Raw genomic sequence first — 26035 nt, forward strand, 5'->3', positions numbered from 1 at the left:
AATTATCCGAAGATGTCTCAAAACATGTTCCCTGGTGCACACGGTCTTACAGAATTTTTAACAATTTAAATTTTTAATTTCTCAGAGAATTTTTAAAACCCAATTCACACCTGTTAATTAGGTTGCATTTGCCCAACTACTTAGTAAAGCACTTTGCTGCCTAATATGGTAACATCATCGAAAATCTACTGTTTGGATTTGCTCTATGTGGCATTTTGTCAATAGGTCTAACACATTTAGTCAGATCCATTTAGTTTCATTTACCATATACCAACCCTGATAGTTTAAAAGCCATCTTTACCTCCAGAGTCAATTCCAAATCTACAATATTCAATCCTTCACTTGTCCATTTACCTCTGTAATAGATTCAAGGGTCAAATAAGATCAATGTTTCAGACACAATATTTTTAGGTCCAGATGCAAATGTATTTGAAATGCTTATATCTTAACACTTTAACTTCAACCTGAAAATTTCAGTGAGAGAAAAACTATCCAGGTTCACTATAAATGCATGCAAAATAGACAGTAAAGAAGGAAAGATCAGGTTTTGCTCTCATATTTACAATGGAATTTCTCCCTTCCTTGTGACCACTGGTTATTCTAATGGAAATCCTTGTCAAATGCTATATAATAAAAGTTTTGATTATAAAGAAGATTGGAATTTTTGGTAGCTCTGGTTTATGATTTTATATCTATAGGTTTAAAAAGACTTCTGTAGAATAATAAAAGCTGAAGCAGTTCACTAAAAGCGAAATGTGATTTCTGTAATGACATTTCTTTTCAAACTGATAGGAAAAATATAAAAATCCCACGCTTAAATAAATGAAAAGTTACCAACTATCTTTGATGTCAGTTTGAGGACTTTTAATAATTCTTCTCTTGCCCATGTTTCAATAACTACATGACCCCACTCAATTCTTCCCTTTATAGACACAGAGTAAAATACCTTTATGTCAGGAAATTGCCCCAGGTAGGTATCCAGTGTTAGCAAGGACCCATCCACGAGTTTTTGATGGAAGTCTTCCCACAGCACATCACATTTCTAAAAGAAATAAAGAGACCACTGCTGAATTATTTTAATTGGATACCTTTCACCAAACTTCTAAAAAAATCTGAAACTATAAAATTAGACAAGTAATACTTTCCCACATATGAGATGCTAGGGGGAAAATGAGAATCATTTAATAATGCAATAAAATTTTAAGGCAATTTGGCCACTGGTTCTAGTTAACAAAACAGGCTAGCTAAGAGCTCAGCTCATTAAAACTGTATTTCTGATTCTAAATTACTAAAGAATGCAGAAACTTCAAAAGATCCCCGTAACCCTATAGATGGACTTTGGGGCTAAGAGACTGAGAATAATTCCACTAAGACAATTTGCTTTTGACGCACTCCATGAAATCAGAAAAAAATCCACCACTGAAACAAACAACAAATCATTTCTGAAGCCTCCCCAGGGAAAACAGAAAAGTTACAGTCATATTGGGAAAGGTCTTACCATTTATGGAGTATCAATTATGTGAAACATACAATGAATATTAGGTATTACTATTATTACAACTAGTATTCCTACTGTCACTATGTTAAGGCATTCTCAAAAATTGTTTTATGAGAAAAGACTTTGTTATTTCCACAATACAGAAGAGGACACTGAAGCCCAGAGATGTCACATAACTTGGCCAAGGTTATGCAGTTGATAAATGACAGACACAGGTTTCAACTCAGATTTGTCTCCTTGAACTCAAAGCCATGATATGAAAGTCAGGAAATGACTATCACACCAGGCTGCCTCACCAGAGGACTTTTTATCCCAGCTGTGTGACTTTGGGGAACTAGACCTCCCTGAATTTCAATTCCCCCAGTTATATGAGTTGGCAATGTAAAGTGCTTCACAGAATTTCAGGCAAATAGCAGGTACTCACGAATGTCATCTTCACATTTCTCTCACTAGCACATTCCAGGTCTCTTGACACAGTCTGCTATTTCTCACCAATCTCTACCCTTTCTTCCTTCTTACTAACTGAACCTCCCATTTTAGCTCGGCCCTTGGCCACCTAGGATAAAGACTCCACTTCCCAGACTCCTTTGCAACCAGGTGCGGTCATGTGGCTGTGTTCTAGACAATGGGATGTACTTTCAGGAAGTGTCCTGAAAAAGAGGGAAGGAGTGGGCTGTCTTCCGGACTTCATCCTCCTTGCTAACTGGCATGCAGAAATGAGAGCTGATGGCCAGTGCTCAGAGAGTCACCTTGCCCGTGAAGGTATGCTAAAAATGGCAAACTTGGGCCCCTCATACTTGTGGGGCCAATATGCAACACCTGGACTTCCGACCTTTAAATTCCTCTATGTGACACATAAGTTTTCATCTTGTTAAAACACACACACACTTTTAAAATTTGCTTTTGTTTCTTTCTCACACTTTGAAAAGTAGTCCTAATTTTTACAAATCTCAATTCAAGAATTTCATGCAAACCAAAACATTTAAATCCACTGTTTAGAAAGGCTCAACTGCTGACGTGAGTAGACCCTCTGAACATGCAGTATTCAGTTTCTTCATCATCACAAGAGGCTATGTTTGCATCTGCAACTGAGGATTCCAAAAAACCGGGCGGCTGCAAGAACCAAGGTAGGATAACAGTCATTTCCTTTAAAAAAGAAATGCCAATAGTGACCTTTGCCACACATAGAAGGTAACATGGTGTTCTGAAAAGTTATTAACACAAGTTTCTATTATTCCCTTAAAAATTATTTTTTTGCGATGAATTTTTAGTTATACCACTAATTAGAAATTTACAAAGTATTTAGCAACATGATGTTGAAATACTGTGTTTTAATTGAAATGTGAGAAGATGCAATTACTTAATAATTGCATCTGAAAGTAATGTGTGCGGTCTGCTTTGGCCAAATCTACATCCTGAAAGTTTTTGAAAGATGTAAAAGAGCCAACAAGTACTTTCCTCATAAATAAATCTCTGTTAGTATCTCAGTTATAAGAAGATTATGAAGCTCAATGTCAGGGTGTCAGAATTGTCATGGAGCAGCCTAGGACTCCACTGTTAACGCAGGTTTTCCAAGGCTGCACAGACATTCAGTGCATCACCTATCAGACCTTCCCCTGAGCTCTGGCTGCCACATCAAATTTAGGTCGTCTGTGCCTAGATGAGCTGCAATAACTCACCTGGAGTAGAGGACATGACAAACAACTGCTCTTCGTTTTAACAAAGAACTTGGATGTGAGACAATCTGTGACTGGCAGTTGTCTCACATCAGTAATCATAATATGTACAAAACATTGAGTAGGTAGAGGACATCCACACAAAGGCAATAAGTGTCTTATTAGTAGATACTTTTTTTTTTTTTTTTTTGTAGATGAGGAAACTAAAGCCTAAGAAGATTAAAGAACTGGTCCAACATCACACAGCGCTACTCAGTCTCTGGTCCATTCTGCTTTCCAGAGAGCAAAACCCACTTGCTCACTCCTGTCAGCCAGAAGCCTGATTTCAAGTGTTAAGACATGTCTAGGGCCAAAGCCTTCCTGAAGTCAAATTCCTTTTCACAGTCTGACTTTGTGCTTGTCTTCGTGAAGTGAAGATTTGTGAATGGACTAGCTGGTGTTAAAGTGGAATGGATGCTCTTCTGAACTCCTGTCCCTGCATTTGGGGAGGCATAGTCAATAGGGGGATTGAGATGAAGGGGTGAAGTTGGGACAACACAAATCACACCATGATCCATGTCTGCTAGAAATGGGCTGTTAAGGCTTGTAGTGAGGACAGAAAAATGATATTGTTATTTTGCAAAAAGGAATCTTAAAACACTGCTCTCTACCCAAGTGGTTTTATGATCATCTTCACTTTTCTTTTATTTTCTTCGAGATGGAGTCACTCTGTTGCCCAGGCTGGAGTACAGTGGTGCGATCTTGGCTCACTGCAACCTCCACCTCCTGGGTTCAAGCAATTCTCCTGCCTCAGCTTCCTGAGTAGCTGGGATTACAGGCGTGTGCCACCAGGCCTGGCTAATTTTTTTGTATTTTTAGTAGAGACGAGGTTTCACTATTTTGGCTAGGCTGATCTTGAACTCCTGACCTCAGGCAATTCACCCGCCTCGTCCTCCCAAAGTGTTGGGATTACAGACATGAGCCACCGCACCTGGCCCATCTTCACTTTTCACTCTAAGTTTGGAATCATCAGGCAGCAGAACTGCACGGTGCCTTCTGAGCACACTGTCTTGCCTCATGATTACGACTATGAAGTGGAAAGAGCAAGTCAGGGAACAGGTGGACTGAGCAAGGGTCGTGGGAGCCTCATGGAAGCCACCCCAGCTCTTACCTCACCAACCATTTTCACATCTTCCCGCCCATACCAGTCAGGCTCATAGACTTCATGCAGCGACTCTGTGAGCTTCATGGAGGCCTCCTGCATGCCTAGTGTTGGAGAGAAACAACTCCTGTTACACAGAAATGAGTGAGGATTCTCTTCTCCCTTCCTCCACTTTCTTAAGTGAGAGAAAAATATTGTACTTGCTAAACATTTCAGGAAAAATTATAAAGGCACAACTGCTGCTTGTATCTGCTGTTGTATCTTTCTTTGAGGGTCTCTAAGACTTATCACATTGCACATTTTCTATTATTCACTTGATAATGATAGATATGGGGTCTTGGGAAAAATCAACAAGTATCCTACTCTGAAAACTACAATAATCATAATGTGTCCTATTACATGTGCTGTCACTTGCCAAGTGGTATCGGATGCTAAGAACACTGGTCCATAAAACTGCAGAGTTCTCAAACTAAAATTAGTCCTAAATGAATTTAAATACAAGGCATAAAGCATTTTTAGAAGGGACTAGAAGTAAAAATCAATAGGATTATAGGGCATAACAGTCAAAAGTGGTTAAGTGGCCTAAAATGGTAAACATGGTTAAAGTGGTTAAAGGTTAAGTTTTAAGTGGCCTAAAATTTTTACAAAGAACAAAGAAAAAAAGTTTGTCATTTTCCAGTATAGTAAGTCCTTACTTAATGTCATCTATAGGTTCTTGCAAAGTGTGACTTTAATTGATACGATGAATAATGAAACCAATTTTACCCAAGGCTAATTCATATAAATAAGAGTTAAGTTCCCAGGACATATTCTTCGTCACAGACGCATCACAAAACTTCTAACTAAATGTCAAAACACTTCTAATATTGAACATTGAAATAAATGAGAGCAGTACATACATTTAAGGAAGATTAATAAAAACAAGAAAGATAATTATTTACTTACTTACTCCAGTTTAGAGTCATGGGTGACCAGATCCTCTCCTAGAGGCTCAGAGCACAAGATGGGAACCAGCCCTGGACAAGATGCATATCATTGCAGGGTGCACTTACAAACCCACACTCACTGACATGCCAGTAAACTTCACCTGTATATCTTTGGGACGTGGGAGGAAGTCAAAGTACCAAGAGAAAACCCAGTGTACAAATTCCATACGGACAGTGGCCCTGGCTGAGATTTTTTTTTTTCTCATCATTATTGTAACAAAATGATGTTGAACGAAACAATGCTATTTGAAGATCTGCTGTATTATTTAAAACTATGAATGAAGTTTTAAATCAAAACTCTTAGAAATTTTAGGGTTCCTAAGCCTTTGGGTCTGAATTTTCATTAGGGATACATTTGATATGTTGCAAAACTATGGTTTGCAACATTAAAGAATAGCATTAAAGATATATGCTTCTGAGCACAACATGGTGACATAAAGTATCACCCAGTCCTTTTAGTCTCTCCCAAGGACCCCCTGCACAAAGGTTAATGTATGTACTGAAAAGCCACGAAGACAGCTCATGGCTGAGAGCAAAACAAGGGGCCAGGAAGAGCTGGGGACTTGGAGATGCGCCTCCGGCAGAAGACTCTCCCTGACAGCCGGAAGGTGGGACCTGGCCACATTGATGTCTTGGCCTTTGTCACTATGGGGGATAAAAGGGGGCTGGAAACAGGGAGAGGAGAGGAAAATCAGAGCACTGTCATGAGAAATAAAAAACACATCCTGTAAACTTAAGGTCAGTGAATCCTAAGATAAAAATCATTTGTTAAACTGAAAACTCAACACTCTTGCTGAATTGGAGGTAGCTAATTCTGGGTTCAACTGTGAGAGAAAAGGACAAACTAAAAGATGTCTGAAATGACAGAAGTACATCCTTGAGGAGTATGTATAAAAGTCCACATGTAACTTGGTGTTTCATAGCACTTGTGCTCTCTTTAGACACAGCCAACATCTCCCTTCCCTCAGAGCATCGCTGGGCACATTCCACGAAGCCCTTGACAATGAGGTGTCCTGCCTACATGAGCTGAAGAGACTTGACCACCATCGGACGAAGCCCTTGCAGAGTCTGGGGTAGGAAAAAAACAGTATGACTTAAGACTCTGGGGACTCTGATGAAACAGAGTCGTGCAGGTGAAGGGACAGCAAATAGGAGACAAAACCTGAATCCAACCCATCCCACTCTGAATCCAAGCAAGGGGGGATGCGTTCTCTCATGATATGGTCAACACTGAGGTGGAAGCTACATTATGCCAAGTGTCCAAATTCACCCTCACCCAAGTACAAGCAAATCTCTATCAAGAAATATACCCCTCAAATTCATAACAAGCGTTAGTCACTAGTGGACCCCCTTCTATAATCCAGATGCCAAAAAACTTCTGGCATTTTCTTTAAATCTTTGTCTTAAGTCTGATGGAAACTATACATAGCTGTGTAGATAGGTTTTTAACAATGTCTTAAGAGAAGAAAAAGAAATTTGGCACTGTAGACCAAATAATCTTTGTGATGAAAAATAAAATCATGAATATAACCTTAAAATAAAATTATATAAGATTTTAATCATCAAGACTAAAAGCATGATGTTGCAGTAAATATGTCTATTAGCAGCCAAAAGAACTACTAATTACAGGGTGGATAAGTGGTGATGGATCATTTGGACAGAAGCCATTTTGACATGGAAATTGTTTTGAGAACATCTACTCCATAGGATGCACTTTGATGGATACACAGGTGAAAGGCTTCAAGCCTAGCTCCAGACTGGCAGAGCTTTTAGGGATTTAGGGATTACTCTTCTGACAGAGTATGATGGGCGAAAAAAGCTAAAATACAAGTTCCCTTCAGAGTAATTTGGAACATCAAAGCAGAAAAGGTGCTAAATGCTACCTCCGAGATTGAATAATATACAATATCCAAAATTTTCTTAAAAGATTAGTGATTTCTAAAACTGTAAGACAAATGCCCAGCATCATATACAGAAGAATTATTATTATTTTACTACTGGATGGGAACCACTTCACTCTCTTCAAAATTTTGGACCTTCTCCAAGACATTTCATATAACATTGTCTATTCCCATTTGCAGCCAAATTTGTGAGCTTCTATTTTCATCCTTTAAGACTTGTTGCATAGATTGCACTACTTTATAAGTACTCCTTGCTTAAATAGCCTGAGAGTATGTGTTTTAGTTAAAAATAACATCAGTTAAAATAAATTACGACGATAACAAGCAGCAGCGATAAACCATTAAAAGAACGTCTAAAATACTGCAAGTATCTAGCAGCTTTGTCCCATTGCTTAGACGAGAGCTGTGTAAAAAGACAGCAGCTGCCTCAAAGGAAAGCAAGAGTGGGCACCTTTTTCTTAGATTCTTAAGGAGAGCAAGGATGGGAACAAGAGTTGGAATAAAATAGACAGTTGGTGAGGTAGCTCAAGAATAGTCAACCCTACCCCTTAGTCATGCCTACACATAAGACACATAAATGAAGAACTATTAATGACACCACGTGCACCGTGCTCCATTTAGAGAAAGATCTGGCATGTTCATCATCCCTGTGTCTGGCCTCCGCTGCACCTGCATGCCAGTGACTCCCAATTCTAAATTCCTACTGGACATCTCCACTTGGATGTCTTACTAATACCTCAAACTTCACATGTCAAAAACAAACTCTTAATTCTCTTGTCCAAACCTGCTTCAACTCCTTTTCTCAGTTCTCATGAATGCCGTCCAGTTGCCCCAGTTCAAAAACTAGAAGTCATCCCAGATTCATCCTCCCAAAGCTGAGTCACCAATTCCGCCTGATTCTTAAATCTAGCCCCTTCCTTCCCTGCCCACTGCCCTTCCCTGGATTAGATACTCATCACCTACGATTTAGATTAGATAACATAATCCACATAACACGATTTAGCAAAGTAGTTGGCACAAGCAAATGTCCAACTGTCAGCCATCACAATACGAAATAATTTTGGAGGCAACATAACAAAATAATTAAGACTATTATTTGCAATTAATCAGCCTTTGTTAAAAGCTTGGTTCCATTACATGTGATTCAAGTGATTTTAGGCAAATTATTAATCATCTATAACCTCAGTTTTCCAAGAGGTAAAATACCAATAAATAAACCTGCCACAAGGTTGTAGGGAAAATTACATAAACTGAGACATGTCAATGCTTATCTCAGTGCCTAGCATATAAGTGCTCAATAAATGTTAGCTAATAGTATTATTGAACTATTGGACTAAACTTCTACTAAATCTCCATGCAATTTCACTTCTTCTAGCCTGAATTCCACACAATCACAATAACTATTTTTCTAAAATGCTAATCTGATCATGGGACGTTTTCCCTTGTCTACAATAACTCTAACAATGACTCTCCTGTCTATTGATAGAATAAAATCCCCATATGATATGATACATGAAGCACTTCTTTATATAAATGCTGCTGCCTTTCCATGTTTCATCCAGCTCAGTCTTCTGCTTGCATCTCACTGCTCTGTTTGTTCCCTCAAGAACCCATGCTTCCTTCTGCTTCCTGGCCCAGTTGTTTCTTCCACCTGCAATGTCCCTCTGAAATCTACCTTTCTCTAGAAAACCTAATGACTTGATGGCCACCTATGACCCCACTTCTTGGGTTCATTCAAGTGTAAGTTCCTTGGAACAACCATTCCTGCCCCAGTCTCTTGCCTCTCCTAAGGTGTGAATCTGTCCTCTGTTATGATGGCACTCAATGCATGTATCTATTAAAATACATATTACTATGCCTATCTGGCCTTTTTATTTAACTGTCTTCTCACTCTGCTGTGAGCTCCTTGCAAGCAGGCACTATGTCTTGTTCATCTCTGCATCTCCCTCTCCTAGAACAGTGTCAGGTGCAAAAATGGAGCTCCAGAGATGTTTGCTGCTAAAATGAATGCAAGCATAAGATCTGCCTCACGAAGCCTAAGCATCAGCAGAAATCATAAAGACCCATAGAGGAGAAGCCACCCAGAGATCAGTCACAATAAAATGATTAGAATTCATTTAACCCAACCTCACAGAATCCCAGTTTTGGGCCTTTAGGGGCTTCTGAGAGAACTGAAATATTTAATAGATGAGGAACCCAAAGCAACTAAGAGGATCAATGATTTTCCCACAATTGCCCCAGGACCCATGACCCTCCAGGGCCAAATATCACTTTCTCCTATGCTGCCCTGATGCTACCTGTGTTATAGCAGGATTAGTTAGCCAGAGTTGTCCTTGTGAAAACAAGAAAAATTGCCCATGAAAGCCTTTGAAAATGTAAATTATGATCTACTTAAGGCATTGATATGGTTTGGCTCTGTTTCCTTACCCAAATCCCATCTTGAACTGTAATAATCTCCATGTGTTGTGGGAGGGACCTGGTGGGAAGTAACTGATCATGCGGGCGGGTTTCTCCCGTGCTGTTCTCGTGACAGTGAATAAGTCTCATGAGATCTGATGGTTTGATAAAGGGAAGTTCCCCTGTACATACTCTCCCTTGCCTGCTGCCACGCAAGACATGCCTTTGCTCCTCCTTTGCCTTTGCCATGATTGTGAGGCCTCTGCAGCCATGTGGAACTGTGAGTCCATTAAATCTCTTTTCCTTTATAAATTACCCAGTCTGGGGGCATGACTTTATTAGCAGCGTGAGAACGGACTAACACAGGCATATACCTTGTTTTCAAGTTTGGTCCCAAAACCCAAAATGTGTTCCCAGGAACACTATTCATTCTTCACGAGGCTTTGAGAAGAGAGAAGGGTCCTGCAGTCAAATAACTTGGAATTCCTGCCTGTCCCACAGGACTTCTGAGTTGACTTTAGCATATTAAGGGCTCTAAGAAACTCAGAAGTAGCCTGTTTAAAAATTCATTCCAATCAGCTGTGGACAAAGTAATTTAAGCAGAGATCTCTTTTTTGGAGCATCGCTTGTTAACATAGTCAATCAGCAAACCCAAGATGGGGAAAAGCTGATAGAATTCCTTTCTCCGTCATATGGAGCTGTGGCCACTAGCCCTGGAGTGCAGGTGCCGTCTGCCAGAAAGGCTTATTTGATGCTTCACCCAGCTTTTCTCTGGAGCTCAAGCCTCATCCTCAGGGAATTCTTCTAGATCACATTAAGGAAAAGAATTATGCCAGTCTTTATAAGCAGCACGCTCCACACCAAAGAGGCAGCACAGACCAAATCGAATAGACTTGGGAAAGAGAACTCACTCTTTCATTCAACAAACTTATCCACATTTTCAAAAAACTAACCCAGAAAAAGTCCTGTGCTTGAAATAATATGACTTCCGTGTTCAAATCCTAAATCAATAATAAAAGAAATACCTAGAGTGGCTTCTATTTTCTGACTGAACTGTTACAAATACTTAAGGTTGATTTGGGAGTAATTAATGATGAGCTCCATCAAACTGTGGAAGTTAAATTCTCTGAGACTTACTTCTTTGCAAATGTAAAATCAAGCTAATGACATTGATAATATGGCTATGTTGGGAAGTTAGAAACAGGTAATATGCCTAAAATGCTTAGCACAGACTCTAACACATAGTAAGTGCTCATGAAAAAGTAATAGTAGTAGGTTGCCATTATTCCATTGTATAGATGAACTCTGACTTGTGAAACCAATGCCTTACCATTGGTCACGTAGTTCAAAGGCAGTAAAAGACAGTAGATAAAACCAGGGCTCTGGAGAAACACAGAACGAAATATGCAATCTGGCCCTGTTGTTTCCTTGGCATGCAACCTTGGATGAGCTATTTAAACTCTATTTTAAAAAATCACTTTTTCTTTTCCTTTTTTTTTTTTTTTTTGAACAGGGTCTCACTCTTTCACCCAGGCTGGAGTGCAGTGGCATGATCTCCACTCACTGCAACCTTCACCTCCCGGGTTCAAGCAATTCTCCTGCCTAAGCCTCCTGAGTAGCTGGGACTACAGGCATGCGCCACCACGCCTGACTAATTTTTGTATTTTCAGTAGGGTTTTGCCATGTTGCCCAGGCTCGTCTTGAACTCCTGGCCTAAAGTGATCCACTCGCCTCAGCCTCCCAAAGTGCTCGGATTAAAGGTGGTGTGAGCCACTGTGCCTGGCTGTAACTCACTTTCTTATCTATAAAATGAAGATAATAAAACTACCTGCCTTATAGAGCTATCATGAGAATTAAAATGATATGCCTGGACTAGAAAATTCATAAATATCTTTTAGTTTAAAAATCAATTTTGCTAATTTTTATTATTTTGGCCATTTTTAAATTATTGATATTTTTATTATTGCATTATTTAATAACATGTTTATATTCAGTTTTATATATCCACATTAAAACTGTGAGAATAAATTCTTAGAATGAAACTAGTATGTTAAAAAGCATACCAAATAAATAAATAAATAAATAAAAGATTTTACCAAATGCTCTCCAGAAAAGCTATCCTCCCAGCAATACATGAATGGAGTCCACTTCCCGGAGCTTTACCAATTCTAAATATGACAGTATTTTATTTGTAATGTGTTTGAACATTTGGAGGAAAAATGATAAAATCTTCTTTTCGATGCTACTTAATATTATTTGATTATTCATGAGGATAAGGCTTTTTCGCGTTAATCATCCATCTATAGTTCTACTTTGGCTAATTTTCCCTTAGAGTTTTCTGCCCATTTTTAGTTTAACCAACTGACCTTCATTTAGTTTACTCACTGAGCTCTTTATATCTTGATTTACTTTCACTATGTTGTCAAAATGGTGTTTGTAAAAAACATATTAAGTTTTACATACTTACGACATCAAATCTCTTCATCTTTATGGAGAGATTTATGGGTTTCTGCCTTGCAAGTAACCCTTATAAAGACCTTCTCTACTAGAGAAGGTCTAGAGACTAAATTTACTGTATCTTATTCTAGTACTTTAGCACATTTCTTTGCACAGCGATGCATAGCAGACACACCTGACAGTGATAACTTAGGCATCCCCTGAGAATCACCCTGTATGGTAGATGCACCTGAATATGTGCTCAGAGTTCTGAGCTAAGGAATCTGGGAGTGGCCAACCGAGAGACTAATTCCTTGTCTACAAGGAACACCTGAGCCCTGAGCCTGTCCAATTGAAGGTGAGTCATACAGGGGATTGAGGCCATGTGTTTTGGGTTAAACGAAGATTGCCAGGTGGAGGTTGTTAGGTAGAGGATGCTAAGCAAAAATGTTACAGAAACTGCATTGCTTTTTGCAAACGGATGTAGTTCTCCTGCCCAGCCTGCCACCACTTGGCTGTGCAATACTCCTGCCCAGCCCTGCCATGACTAGGCCCACTCTGTATGTAAGTTTCCCACTAATAAAACCCTGTGTCTTGTTTGCTGACTCTGGGTCCCTTCTTCGGCCTCTTGAACCTGGTGCCATCCCTACTGAAGTTAATAGAGTCCAGTACAACAACATATTTACATCTTTACTATATCTGGAATTAGGAAGGAGGGAGTAAAGTGTGAGGTTGAGAATTTCACTCTGTTTTCTAAGTGTTTGGCCAGTTTTCCCAATACCCCTTGTCAGATGATCCATTCTTTCCCCACAAAATCTGCCTTATGATACATCATATCCGTGGGCACACTTGGCTGTGACTCAGGGCAGGCAGCGTGATGATGGATAGCAGGCACAGGCTGAGCCCACCTCCCTATTGCTCTCTTCTCCCTCCTCCAGTGGCCTCATTTCCTTGCCTTACATGGCTGAGTCCAGAAACTCATGCTAGGGCCTCTCCATGCCTGTGCATTGCACATCGGTAGGGATGCAAGCGCTGCTAATCCACACAAGTCAAAGCCAGTCCAGGGCCATGTTTGCTGATCATCTTCCACCTGCCTCTGCCACCATGTCTTGCACCTTCCAGTGAGAGGGCTTAGGTGCATGTCGGTGAGTGCTCCACTCTTGGGATGTGGTCTCCCTCAGGAGGTAAGCCGGCTGCAGCTTTTCTTAAACAAGGTCTCAAGCTCACTCTAAGAAATTTTCCTGGAAATCTCTGGCATGTGGGTGGCATTTATTTCTAGTTTCCAGCATAAGGGCACACATATTTTTTCCTTATATATTCTGATTATCATTTCAATGGGAATTTGGGGGGGGGGTGGAATGGAACACCTGTGTTCAAGCATCCATCTTGCCAGGAAGCCAAATGGCTTTGTAATTAACACTCAATCCTGTCACTCATGAATTCCAAGAACAACCTGTGCTTAGTAACATGCAGTAAACAACTCATACACATTACCTTTGATTGCTGCTAAATATCCTCGGAGTTCTCGCTGAAGTCTGGTACCCTCTGCCTAAAAAACACAAGCACAGATGCTAAATATCTAGTCTATATTCTGCATGAAAACATGTAAGAAGTGTTAAGTCTCAAAGTTACTATTGCCAGAAGCTCATTCTTGGAAAAAAACATAAATATGTGGACACAGACTAAACAAGGCAATAATGTCCATCAGTCTAGATATTTATAGAAATTTTGTTCCACTTCAAAGAGCAAAAGGAGAAGGCAAGATTTTGCTAATAGATAATACAATTCATTACACATCTTCTAATTCAAGAGCTATCAAATTTCTAGATTTTGACACATGGATTATAATAGCAGGGAAGTGATCACCATTATCTAACATGGTAGCCACAAGCCACATATGGCTGTTGAGTACTTGCAACTGAGATGTACTGTAAGGGTATTTTCCATTTACAGTGTAACTGTATTTTATACAACATATTTTAGAGACTGAGTACCAGAAAAACCTCATTAATTTTATATAGATTACATGTTAAAACAATAATATTTTGGGTATATTGAGTTAAACTACATTATTAAAATTTCATCTCTTTCTTTTCACTTTAAGGATGTAGCCACTAGAAAATTCTAAACTATGTAGTTTGCATTATATTTTTATTGGACTGCATTGAAATAGAGAAACTGTTAAATTGTAAATGTTGACACATGAATGCCTGTTTTGGTTTGGATACTTTTTTAGAAACTCCGAGACTCTCTGAAACTAGGATGAGACTGCAAATAGTTTAATTTGGAGTTAGTCAAAGAAATGCCAATAGGAGAGTAGAGAAGTGAGGCAGAGAAGGGAAGATAGCTGATACAGACAGCATTATCAAGCAAGTTACCACTGTGGGCAACTGGACCTCAGTTCCACTGGGGAACTCTGGAAGACAGTGTCAATGAAACACCCTATAGATACCCTAACTGAAAGGCGAGGAAGCTGAGGCATTTATCCAATATCTCCTGTCAGCTATGTTTCTAGAGCTGCTCCTAGGGGACATTAATTCCCCAATATATCTATATAGAAGCAGAGAGGGCTCCAGAAACCAGAGAAGCCCTCAGGCAAAGAGTTGCCAATGCTGGCACGTCAGTCTTGTGGGCTCAGAAAAAGGTACTAGGGGCATATGTCTGAGCACCAACAGTAGCTGCTATGACTCTACAACTGAAAGTCGATTTAAAACATGCATGCATTTTAATTGCATAGTCATTTAACAAAATTGCAGAGAGCTAGCATACAGGACTCCACCTTGAGCTCAATAATAGGACAGCAACTTCAATAGCCATGTTCAATTTAACAAACATTGTTAGTATTTGCCCAAAAGAGTGGTGGTGGGGGGACCCTCTTTCCTCATTATAATCTAGTGGGGGAGCTAAAATGACATAAGCAAAAAACAAAACAATTGCACTGCAAGGCATATTACATTTAGCATTGCAACAGCCATTCAAAGTGTTGAAGTACAAAAACAAAATGCCCATCACATTTAAAGATAATGATTAATACAAATAAACTGAAAAGAAATAATTAAGACTATGCTTGATGGCAAAAGGGATTCTGAATTAGGATATTTTCCATATAACAGTTGCATTGTGCAGGTATAGTGGCATTATTTCTTTGAAATCTATGTAACACTCAGGTGAGGTATTCTGTATTTGAGTTAAGCTCAGGTTATTTTTGCAGCTCTATAAACCCAGTTGCTACCAGACAAAAGCTTAGGATGAGTCCATTTGCTGGCACGTATGAACTTCAAACAGAGTGGTTCTATTCAGAATGGCAAAGCAGAAATCAAAGTGCTAAACAATTGACTCCCTTTCTAGTGTCTCAACATGGTTTTAAATCAAAACTCAAGGTTTCTATTCCCTTGTTGAAACATGCAGAAAGTTTGTGTGATGGCAAACTTCCATCAGCTAGAGAAAATAAAGCAAATCATGGTGGGGTTCCAAACAGCAAAGTGTAGTAGAAAACTATTTCCAGAGAGAGGAAGAGGAGAATAAAGAGAAAATGCTGATGATAAACACATGAGTAAAAGTAGTCGATGAAGAGGACCCAGAGAAATCAGGATGAAGTTCTCAATACCACCAAGAAAAGCATATTGCAACAAAAGAAGTGGGTCTTTCCCCTACTAAATATCCATTATATGAGAGCATTGTGTCACATTCTGAGTACGTAAAAAGTGGAAAAAATATGGCTTTGGTAGATTTTATTGTCAATCTGTGCTGCACCTCCCTACCAGATCTGTCATTGGAGAAAGATCATACTTCCTGCCTCAGCAACATCAGGCTTGGCTGTAGGACTGTAGCCAATGAAACTTAAGTGGAAGTAACATGTGCTACTTTCAAGCTGAAGCTATAAAAGCCATCACATGCTCCTGCCATTTCTTTCCTCTCCCCATACAGAATTTGTTTCTTCAATCTGGATCCCAGAGTGAAGGGACCAAAGAGCACAGCCACCACCTGCATTTTCGTGAGTGAGAAACTAACCTCTGTTGTTGAAAGCCACTGAGATATTGCTACCATGGCATAACCTAGCCCAAACTGCCCAGTAAAATGATTCACCATCAACAGAGGAAATGCTGAAATGTGGAGAGAGGCTGAAATCTAACCACAACAATAAAAAGCCCAATAGAATTAGTGAACAGAAAAGAAATAAAAGCATTTACAGAAACATTTCAGAAAAATCAAACTGGAAAGATTAAGGACAAACTGAACGGTTCACAAATGGAAGCCCAAGTGGTGGTCAAGCAACGGAAAGAGATAGAATGGAACTGAGAGAGAAGCAAGCTCCAGAATCATTTGTCCCATCAGATTTCAGATAATTTAAGAGAGAATAATATCTGAAATTTACCTGGACAAATATAGACCCAAACCAATCTAAAGCCTAAAAGCCCTAAAAGGTACAATTAGGAGGGCTTGAATCCATTAAGGCCACATTTCTCAAACTAGATAATTGTAGAATCTGGGGGCACTTAGTGGTTTGTCTAGGGCACATACATCCACAAAACAAAGCTAAAAGATCTGTCTGGAACATCAATTTATTGAGGTGAAGGGAAAGAAATGGAAGAGAAACCATTATTTTACAACCACTAAGCCACCTCTTAAGAAGTCGGATAAAAAAATAGCATGGGGATGAAACACAGAACTTCACAGATTTCTGCTGCTTTCAGCTGTCTGCTTTAGGATTCTGCTGTACCAGTCACGGTCCTTCCATGGAAATGTGTGAGGGACACCGAGTTAAGCAAGGCTCACTTCTCACCCAGAAGGATGTGTTCCCTCAGTTATACAGAGCCGGCCATGAAAAGGGATGGTTATGAGTCACCAGGATTGCTCAGAATATCTAGAAATAGCAAAAAAGTAGCAGGGAAGGGCATTCTTTTCTCAAATGTTCAAGGAACAAAGTTATGTGAAATTAACCCCACAATTAACTAATTGCCTTTTCCTTCAGTAGAAATAAAGTGAAATAATTCAGGCTCCAATCCATATACTGGATTCATCTTGTGGAAGGGAAACACTGCAGAGTTTTTTTTAAAATGAAATAAGAAATCTAGAAGAGTTTTTTTATATAAGAGTGGAACAAAGTTCAAAATTGTACAATAATTGCTTAATAAATGAGTTCAATTTAAGCAGATAAACTAAAGGCTGATTTAAATGACTTTCTTCTTTTCCAATTATTAAAATTCTTAATTTTCCCCATGAGTATTTTGGTTTCATGAATCACTCAGTAATAGCCACACTGAATTTCGTCTAAAATTCTACCTTAATCAAAAAGGTAAAAAGCTCTGGAGAAAAATCCTCCACCTACAATATGCCATAAAGTAGTTTCTCCTGTACAAAACTTATTGCACAATAAAATTTCCTTAAGATCGTTATTCTGCAGGAATAGCAGATGTTTGAAATTAAACAAATTCTTATAACATTGCTCAGATTTCACTGAATTTGAAGCTGATTCCAAATCCCTTTGTAAAGTATCATTTTAGTAATTCAGCCGTGAATTATGTATTGCACATGTGTGTGCAGAAAACAAAGTTCTACACCCTTGAGATTATATGCCTGTATTTTCCCTTCTTGTTTCTTTATATCATTTTCTACAAGACATCAGGAAATTATTGTTCTATGTCCTGGTCACAGGGATCATGGCAACAGGAGGGCAGGGGAGTCTATTATAATTAAGTTGTCTGAATTGCCTAGTAATACTCCTCCTTAGAGAAGATCCAACTGCATGAAGGTGCAACGGGTGTGGGAAATTATTGAGTCAAGCTGTTTTTTGTTTAGATACACTAAATTTTGAAGCGCTGCAATATATTAATATTAGTAAATACATATGCCAAGACTTCAAGAGTCTTTAAAAAGGCATAATTTTGTTAGTTTACCTTTAACTCACTTATTTCTGCCCAGAAGAAAGGAGCCATAGTTGAGGCATTAATTTAATTTAGTTGTGGACAAAATTCATAGAATGAATTAATGATTTCTAAGGAACTAAACTTACGGCAGCAGCAACCACTGCACAATTTAGGGGCACCATTCCCATGTACTACCTACTACCATGTGCATGACACCCCGGGGCAGGGGTGTGCATCACTATGGCCCCAAATGCACAAGAAAAAACAAACCCTGTGGATTTTATTATTAAGGTTAAGCAGGTCTGGAAAATATCTCAAAGCAATAGGAGTTTAATACCTGTTAAATAGGCAATGGCCTGTTGAATTGGCTTGTTAATATATGGTCAGTGTAGCACTGACTTATGTTTATAAGTAACTTTTGTTATAAAAAGAAAAAGAAAGACAAGAGGAAGAAAATATCACACACGGTATGGAAAAATTTTTCATTAAGTTGCCTCTCCAACTCAGAAACTGTGAGCTGACATTTTGAAAAGGGCTCAGGTGGAAAGCCAGCAGTACTAACATCTGCATGAAAGGTGGATCTTAGGAGACATTACTTCATAAAGTTGCAATTTTACAAAGGTGAGTCCTGTCATCTCATCTATGATCATAAGCCTATAGACATTCCCAGAGTTACATTATTATTTTTGGCCTTTGATGACATTTTTCTCTTGAAAATGGCTGAAGTAACATATCAAAATTAAAACTGGCTCAATTTCTCAGAGTTCAGACAGGTTAACTCAATCTTGAAAGCAATGATAATAAACTTGCTGATCATTTTTGAAGCTTAGAAGAAAATTAGATTATCAAGGAGATGAGATTTAATGAGGCCATAATCAGCACCTTGATTAACAGATGACTAATAACATAATATTTGAATCCACTTATGATCAAAGACATTAGGCCACTGAGCACTACAGGCACTCCTGGCTTGTTAAGAAATAGAGCTCTCCCTATGAAAAGTTCAGGTGCTGTTAAATGGGAAGATGAGAGTTTTTCATAAGTAAAAGCGCCCAGGGTCTCTGAAATTTACATTTCTGTTTCCTTGCTTTGAGCTCTGTGCACTACTGGAGCTGTCTGTCATTAAGAACCCAGCACTGACTTCATAAAACAATTCCTCTTCTTTTATTTCTTTTTTCACAGATATTAATGCAGAAGATACAAGATAAAGATGAAATAAGACTGGATATTTGCAGTCATATTCCTGGGATGATGAGGCAGGGAGTGCATGGAAGGAAGAGAAATGTCAAAGAGAACATCTCAGTTTCCACAATTTTATCCAAGATTCGTGGCCCAATTTCCAACTATCCCTGTCACCAATTCCAGGAATATCTACGATCTGAAGACTTTTGATCACATACTTTCTAGCCTCAACAAAACAAAGTTAGAAATCTAGCTAATAATCAAATGTACAATCTCTCCATTCATTTCCCTTAAGCCAACTAACTTTTTTGAGTTTATACAGATCTCCATTCGGATCTTCTGGAAAAGCTAACCCATAGTGTGTTAAACCGCCATTAAATCATCACAGCATGCAGACTGGATACAGCTGGAAGATCTGCTTTATTGCCTTGAATTTGTGACCCTTGAAAAACCACTCAGTTGTTTTTCTCTCTCTGTGTGTGAGGAGACTTGACTTATAAGGTGCATCATGGGCATTATTTAAAATCTTTTCAGCCTTCACCTTAATAGCTAGAGCACAGTATTTAATATACTGATAGGGGAGAAGCACGGAGAGCTGACCCAAAAATCAAGGGCGACTTTAAAGGAGCCCCACTTCCAGTAGCAACTCCTCCTGTGACTTGCTGTTCAGTGTCTCCTGCTGTGGGTATAGATGCTAGCTCTATCTATAACATTCTATCGTGACCAAATCAGACAGCACGTACAAGGACTAGAAAAACAACTGCTGTGTCAAGGCACAGAGATGCACTGATGGTAGAGAAGGAAGGGCCTCAGCTATCATTACTCCAGGCCTAATCAACAGCCAGAATGTTTCTGAAACTGCCATTTATGATGTCTGTATTAGTTTGCTTGGGCTGCCACAACACAAAACCACAGACCAAGTGGCTTTCTCACAGTTCTGGAGGCTGAAAGTCCAAGATCAAGGTGTTGGTAGGTGCAGTTCCCCCCCGTGGCCTCTCTCCTTGGCTTGCAGATGACCACCTTCTTGCTGTGTCCTCGTGTGGCTATTTGTCTGTGTGTGTGCGTCCCTGTTGCCTCTCCCTCTTCTTATGAGGACACCAGTTCTGCTGGATTAAGGCTCACATATATGACCTCACTCAACCTTAATCACCTCCTTAATGGCCCTATGTCCCAAAACAGTCACATTCTGAGGTAGTGGGGATTAGGAATTCAGCTAATGACTCTGAGGAGAACACAATTCAGTCCATGATGTAACAATGAAAGTTTTTGATCTGGCAAAATAATCACAAAGTCTAACACCTACTGAGTGGCCACTTTGATCCAGGCATTGTTCTAAGTTTCACAATTCTGTTAGCTCATACTCCTCACAATAATTGCATATGGTTGGCACATTATTATGAGAAAACAGAGGCACAGAGGCTGAGAACTTGCCCAAAGTCACACATCTAATAGGTGGTAAGCCAGAATTGGAATCCAGGTAGGCTGAGTTATTTTAGCCTTATGATCCGCCTCAAGAGCCCACCAGCTTGACCCCTGCTCTCCCACCTCTGTGTCCCAGGCTGTAAAGGATGATGAAGGATAAAGCTGCCCAACAAGAAGCAACTGTTGATAAAGGAGGATAATGTAACTAAAGGCACCATTCTCCATGCTCTCAGGATACAGTCCTCATCTGTGAATAAAGATATCAATTGTTCACTAGTTTTTCTCAAAGTCCCATAATTCCATGGAGTTTATTCCATGTGATTCATATCACATAGTGGTTAAGTCTGCGGGCTCTGAGATCACACTTCCTGGCCCTAAAATCTGAGACCTGCCACTTCTAACCATGCAACTTGGGGCAAGTTACTTAATCTCTCTAGGCCTCCGATTCCTCATCTATTAAATGAGGATGATAACAGTACCCACCACCTAGAGCTATCATGAAGGTTGAGGGAGACAAGTTACATAAAGTATCTGCTGAGTGCCTGGCACGTATCATGCACTCAGGAAATGCTGGACAACACTATTATCATTCAACTAACACTTTGTAAATGATAAATTATGCAAAGGGTAGGTGTTTCATAAATGCTTGATTGACCTAAGTTCTGCTACATGTCATACTGCAAACGAATATCTTCATGAGGAAGATGCATGATGAAAAACCTTCCCAAAACAAGCTACTTGGGAATTTATAATGCTTCCTTGTTTTTTCATTTGTACTTTTAAGTATCAAAGATACAGTTATATTTTTCAGAAAGTTATTTTATAGCTTTGAATATTGCAGTAATAGAGGCTCCCAGAGTATACAAGAACAATTTATGCAGATGTAAAAGAACCAACTAACAATGGATATGAGAAAAATCAACCGAATATGATAAACTCCTGCCTGAGGAAACAAGAAAGCATGAATACTAAAGGAAAAAAGAATAAGTTCATTTCCAAAATGAAAATTTTTATGACAGATACTCAGTTTTCTCACGTAAAACAGAATTGTAATTATGGATTGCCATGAGAATCAAGTAGATAATATACAAAACGCTTTCTAAATGTCAAAGCCCTTTGTAGAAAGTCTTCAATATAAAAATACTTTGTCACTGCTTTTGCCTAAGCCAGTCAAATAAGGCTCGGAAATTTGGAAATTGTTAAAGCCCCTTGGAAGATTCTTATAACTAATCAGGTTTGGGAACATATTCCAGCAGATATGCAATCAAAGAAGGCATTATCTTTATTATATGTGTGCAATCTCAGGCTTATATCCAAGTGGTTAACATCATAGAACAACTCTTTAGAGACACAAGTCAAATGTGTGACTTGACTCATAAGTCTGAAATAGGACCCAAGAATCTGTATTTTAAAAAGCCTCCAGGTGATGGTTATTGGGAAACTTTAATTTTTTTCACTGTGTCTGTCACTTAATGGACACTGAAGTGTGTATGTAGCTCTAGTATGAGATTCCTAAAAAGACACTTAAAAATATGTCTGGTTCCAGGTTTCAGTCAGTCACCGTAAGACATTCCTTCTAGTGTATGTCCTTCCTTTAGATTGCTATGCCAATGGCAAAATCCATGTTGGGGCTTACAAGGTGACTTATAAGAGAGAATCACCATCAATGGGAACCAACAAAACTCATGCAAATCTGAAAACCAACTGCAGCTCATTTCTGCAGTTGTTCAAAACCATTTCCGATAGTCTCCCTGGGCTTGGATGAGAGATATGCCTCATTCTCTGCATCCCATTACCAGAATGGTACAGTCAACCTGGGAATCATTTAGACAGATACACCCAAACTAAATAATGAGTTTAATTCACAAGGGGAAGTGGAAAATATATGGAATTAGTCTCTAAATAAACGCTGAGGAATGGGACTCTAAACCCTCCCTAGTTGGCATGGTTAATTAATATTGTAGGGTAAAATGCAATTAAAGTGGGTAACAGAATAGGACAGATAAAAGGAAACCATCAGAGAAATAACATGAAGAGCTTCCTCTAGGAGTGATTTCTTAAACTGGGGACAGGCTTCATAGGAAATGGCACAGTAATGCCTGTGACATCTGCAATTTGACTGGGTCAATTTTTAGTTCTGCTTAAATTAAGGCTTTTCATTTAGATAGGCTAGAACTGAAGAGATGCTCTTACTGATGAAATAAAATAAATAAGAATAAAGAGGTTAACAGATAAACAAGTTAAACAAATGTAACAAGTTTTTGTTTTCTTCCTCCTGTCTGGCACCATGGACAGCAACACCCTAGCATTCCCATGAAGTAGGCAGACTTACTTGCCAGTGAGGAAAGAGGAGATTTATTGGATGTGTTGGAAATGAAATAAATAGAAAGACTATAGATAAATGCAGAACAGTTTGAAAAGCAAGGGCCGTTACATTCTTTTGACACCTACAGGTTTCCACTATCTGCTCCCTCCCACAGAAGTCAATTTTATTGGCAATCATAGCTGTTTATACTTATATTTTAAAAACTTTAAATCAAGATTGTGTAATCAAAACACATATTTCCCATAAGAATAATATTACCAAGGAGAGTGGCAGTCTTAACTAAGAGCTCAGTGGCCACATTCTCTTGTTTTTTGCCATATAATGAATACAACTATATCTAAATTAAACGAAGAATCTCATAGCCAATCACATAACAATTTCATACTATTTAGCAAGCTATGTGAGCAGCTTTACAGGGTGATGATTTTTGCAGAAACAAACAGGAGACACTCATTGAACCTGGGAAGTCTAGCTGAAAATGGGATTGTGGAAAGGTATAGAAATCATTTCTTCTAAGAATACCAATTGGGTTGAGAGAATACTCATGCACAAATGACAAGTGATGAAACTAGGATATCAAAATATATCATAATTATGGAAGTATAGTGACATCATCAAGAGATTCTGTATCTTTTCCCTACTACTTTAATTGCTTCAAAAGAAAGAAGACTTTTGTGCACTAGACCACAAGCTTGACCAAAACAGAAATTTTTCTCTAAATTGTTCATTTCTTTCAGTGTCTTGTACAATGCCTTGAGTCAATGAAGAATCCTTTTGATAAAGATTTGTGTATAGGGAATTTATTCCCTGTTACCTTAAATAAAGTGTCCTGCTCCTAGCTCAAGTCAATTCCTCAGTTGTGTATTAGATACCATCTCCTCCTGCCTACTCAAGGGAACAGATCAGCTGTTCTTCCCTTTGTCTGATGAATCACCACATTTTCATTCTGGTCTAAATGAGTCCCTTTCACATATTTCTGCCTTCTTAAGAAAATGTTCTTTTGACCCTCACTCCTTCTCCCAGCTATAGTCTTGGTCTTTGACCCCCCTTTGCTTCAAAAGGCAAAACTTGAAAATTGCTGCCTCCAGGCCTCTAAATACCATTCCCTTTGCTCTGCTTATTCTTGCCTTACTTGGTTTTCTTTCTATAGCTCTCATCATTTTCTAGCAGACAGTATAATCTACTTACTAATTGTGCTCTATTTATTGTCTGCCTCCCTGTTTTGGAATGTAAGATCCACAATGGCAATGACCTTTGTCTGTCTTGTTCACTGAAGTTTCTGGAATACCTAAATCAATTCCCGGCATGCAGAACACACTCAGTAAATCCATAGCAAATGCATGCCTCAATAGTTACCTGCTATTGTTTTAAATGGGCCTCCACATGATATCATCTATCAAATAACCTAAAAACTTCCTTAAAAGTTAATACTAAGATGAAACACTTTAAAATTTGGAAAATATTTACACAATAAGATGGTTTTCAACATTAAAGAACTCCTGCGGAAATTTACAGCTACAACTAAGAGTATATGCTATGGTTTCAATGTCCCTGCCAAAACTCATGTTGAAATTTAATTGCCGTTGTAACAGTGTTGAGAGGTAGGATTTTTATAAGGTGATTAGGCCATGATGGCTTCACCTTCATGAATGGATTAATGCCATTATCAAGTGAGTGGTCTAGTTATCATGGGAGTGGGCTCCTGGTATTAAAGATGAGTTTGGCCTGACTTCTTCTCCGTTTTGTGCACTTGCTTTCACCTTCTGTCCTTCTGCCAATGTCTGAGCAGATGCTGATGCCATGCCCTTGGTCTTCATAGCCTCCAGACTGTGAGAAATAAATTTTTCTTTATAAATTACCCAGTCAGTGGTATTCTATTGTAGCAGCAGACTGAGACGGAAAATTTATACCAGAAAGTGGGGCTGTTGCTATAACAAATACCTGAAAATGCAGAAGAAGCTTTAGAATTGGGTAATGGATAGAGGATGGAAGAGTTTGGAGCAGGCTAAAAAGAGCATTTATGGCTGTGAACAGAGCATTAAGGGTGATTCTCGTGAGGGCTCAGAAGAGGAGAGCTACAGGAAAAACCTAAATCTCCTTAGAGATTACTTAGGTGGTTGTGACCAGAATCATAGTAAAAATATGGACAGTAAAGGCCATTCTGGTGATGTCTCAGACAAAAAAGAGGAACAAGGCATTGGAACCTGAAGAAAAGGGAATCCTTGTTATACAGTAACAAAGACCTTAGCTGAATTTTGTCCATGCCCAGTGGACTTTATGGAATGTAGAAATTGAGGGTGATTGATATGGTGTGGATTTGTGTCCACACCCAAATCTCATGTTGAACAATAATCCCCAATGTTGGAGGAGGGACCTGTTGGGAGGTGACTGGATCATGGGGGTGGACTTCCCCCTTGCAATTCTCATAATAGTGACTTCTCATGAGATCTGATTGTTTAAAAGTGTGTAGCACTTCCTCCTTCACTCTCTTCCTCCTGCTCCAGACAAGTAAGATATGCCTCCTTCCTTTTCACCCTCCACCATGATTGTAAGTTTCCGGAGGCCTCCCCACCCATGCTTCCTGTACAGACTGTGGAACTGTGAACCAATTTAACCTCTTTTCTTTATAAATTACCCAGTTTCAGGTAGTTCTTCACAGCAGTGAGAGAATGAAATAATATGAATAATTGGCACCAAGCAGTGGGGCATTGCTATAAAGATACCTACAAATATGGAAGTAACTTTGGAACTGGGTATTGGGTAGAGGTTGGAAGAATGTGGAGGGCTCAGAAGAAGACAGAAAGATGAGGGAAAGTTTGGAACTTCCTAGAGATTCATTAAATTGTTGTAACCAAAATTCTGATAGTGATATAGTCAATGAAGTCCAGGCTGAGGAGGTCTCAGATGGAGATGAGGAACTTATTAGGAACTGGAGCAAAGGTCATTTGTGTAATTTGTTAGCAAAGAGATGGCAGGTATTGTGCCTCTGCCCTACAGAGATGATTTAAGGTATCTGGTGGAAGAAATTTCTAAGCAGCAAAATATTCAAGATTTGACCTGGCTGCTTCTAGCAGCCTATGCTTATATTCATGAGCAAAGAAATGACCTGAAGCTAGAACTTATGTTTAAAAGGGAAGTAGACAGTAAAAGTTTGGAAAATTTGCAGCCTGGCCATGTGGTAGAAAAGAAAAACCCATTTTCTG

At 39.0% G+C, this 26035-nt stretch overlaps 1 protein-coding gene and 1 long non-coding RNA gene across 3 annotated transcripts in view; one reads left to right on the forward strand and one right to left on the reverse strand.

Annotated features, from left to right (window-relative positions):
- Window positions 1–26035, reverse strand: part of LOC100995139 (amphiphysin) — a 246390-nt gene that overhangs the window by 105023 nt on the left and 115332 nt on the right. For both annotated transcript variants that reach the window (XM_003812226.4, XM_003812227.4), the window contains exons 3-5: window positions 13530–13584; window positions 4325–4419; window positions 947–1042 (exon numbers count right to left, since the gene is read on the reverse strand). In XM_003812226.4, coding sequence (XP_003812274.2) covers window positions 947–1042; window positions 4325–4419; window positions 13530–13584 — 246 coding nt within the window. The remainder of the gene's footprint in view (window positions 1–946; window positions 1043–4324; window positions 4420–13529; window positions 13585–26035) is intronic.
- Window positions 1593–3889, forward strand: LOC134730777 (uncharacterized). The gene is made up of 2 exons (XR_010112737.1): window positions 1593–2260; window positions 2498–3889. It is a non-coding gene; the product is annotated as an uncharacterized LOC134730777 (long non-coding RNA).

Source organism: Pan paniscus, chromosome 6 (assembly GCF_029289425.2).
Source record: "Pan paniscus chromosome 6, NHGRI_mPanPan1-v2.0_pri, whole genome shotgun sequence".
NCBI lineage: Eukaryota > Metazoa > Chordata > Mammalia > Primates > Hominidae > Pan > Pan paniscus.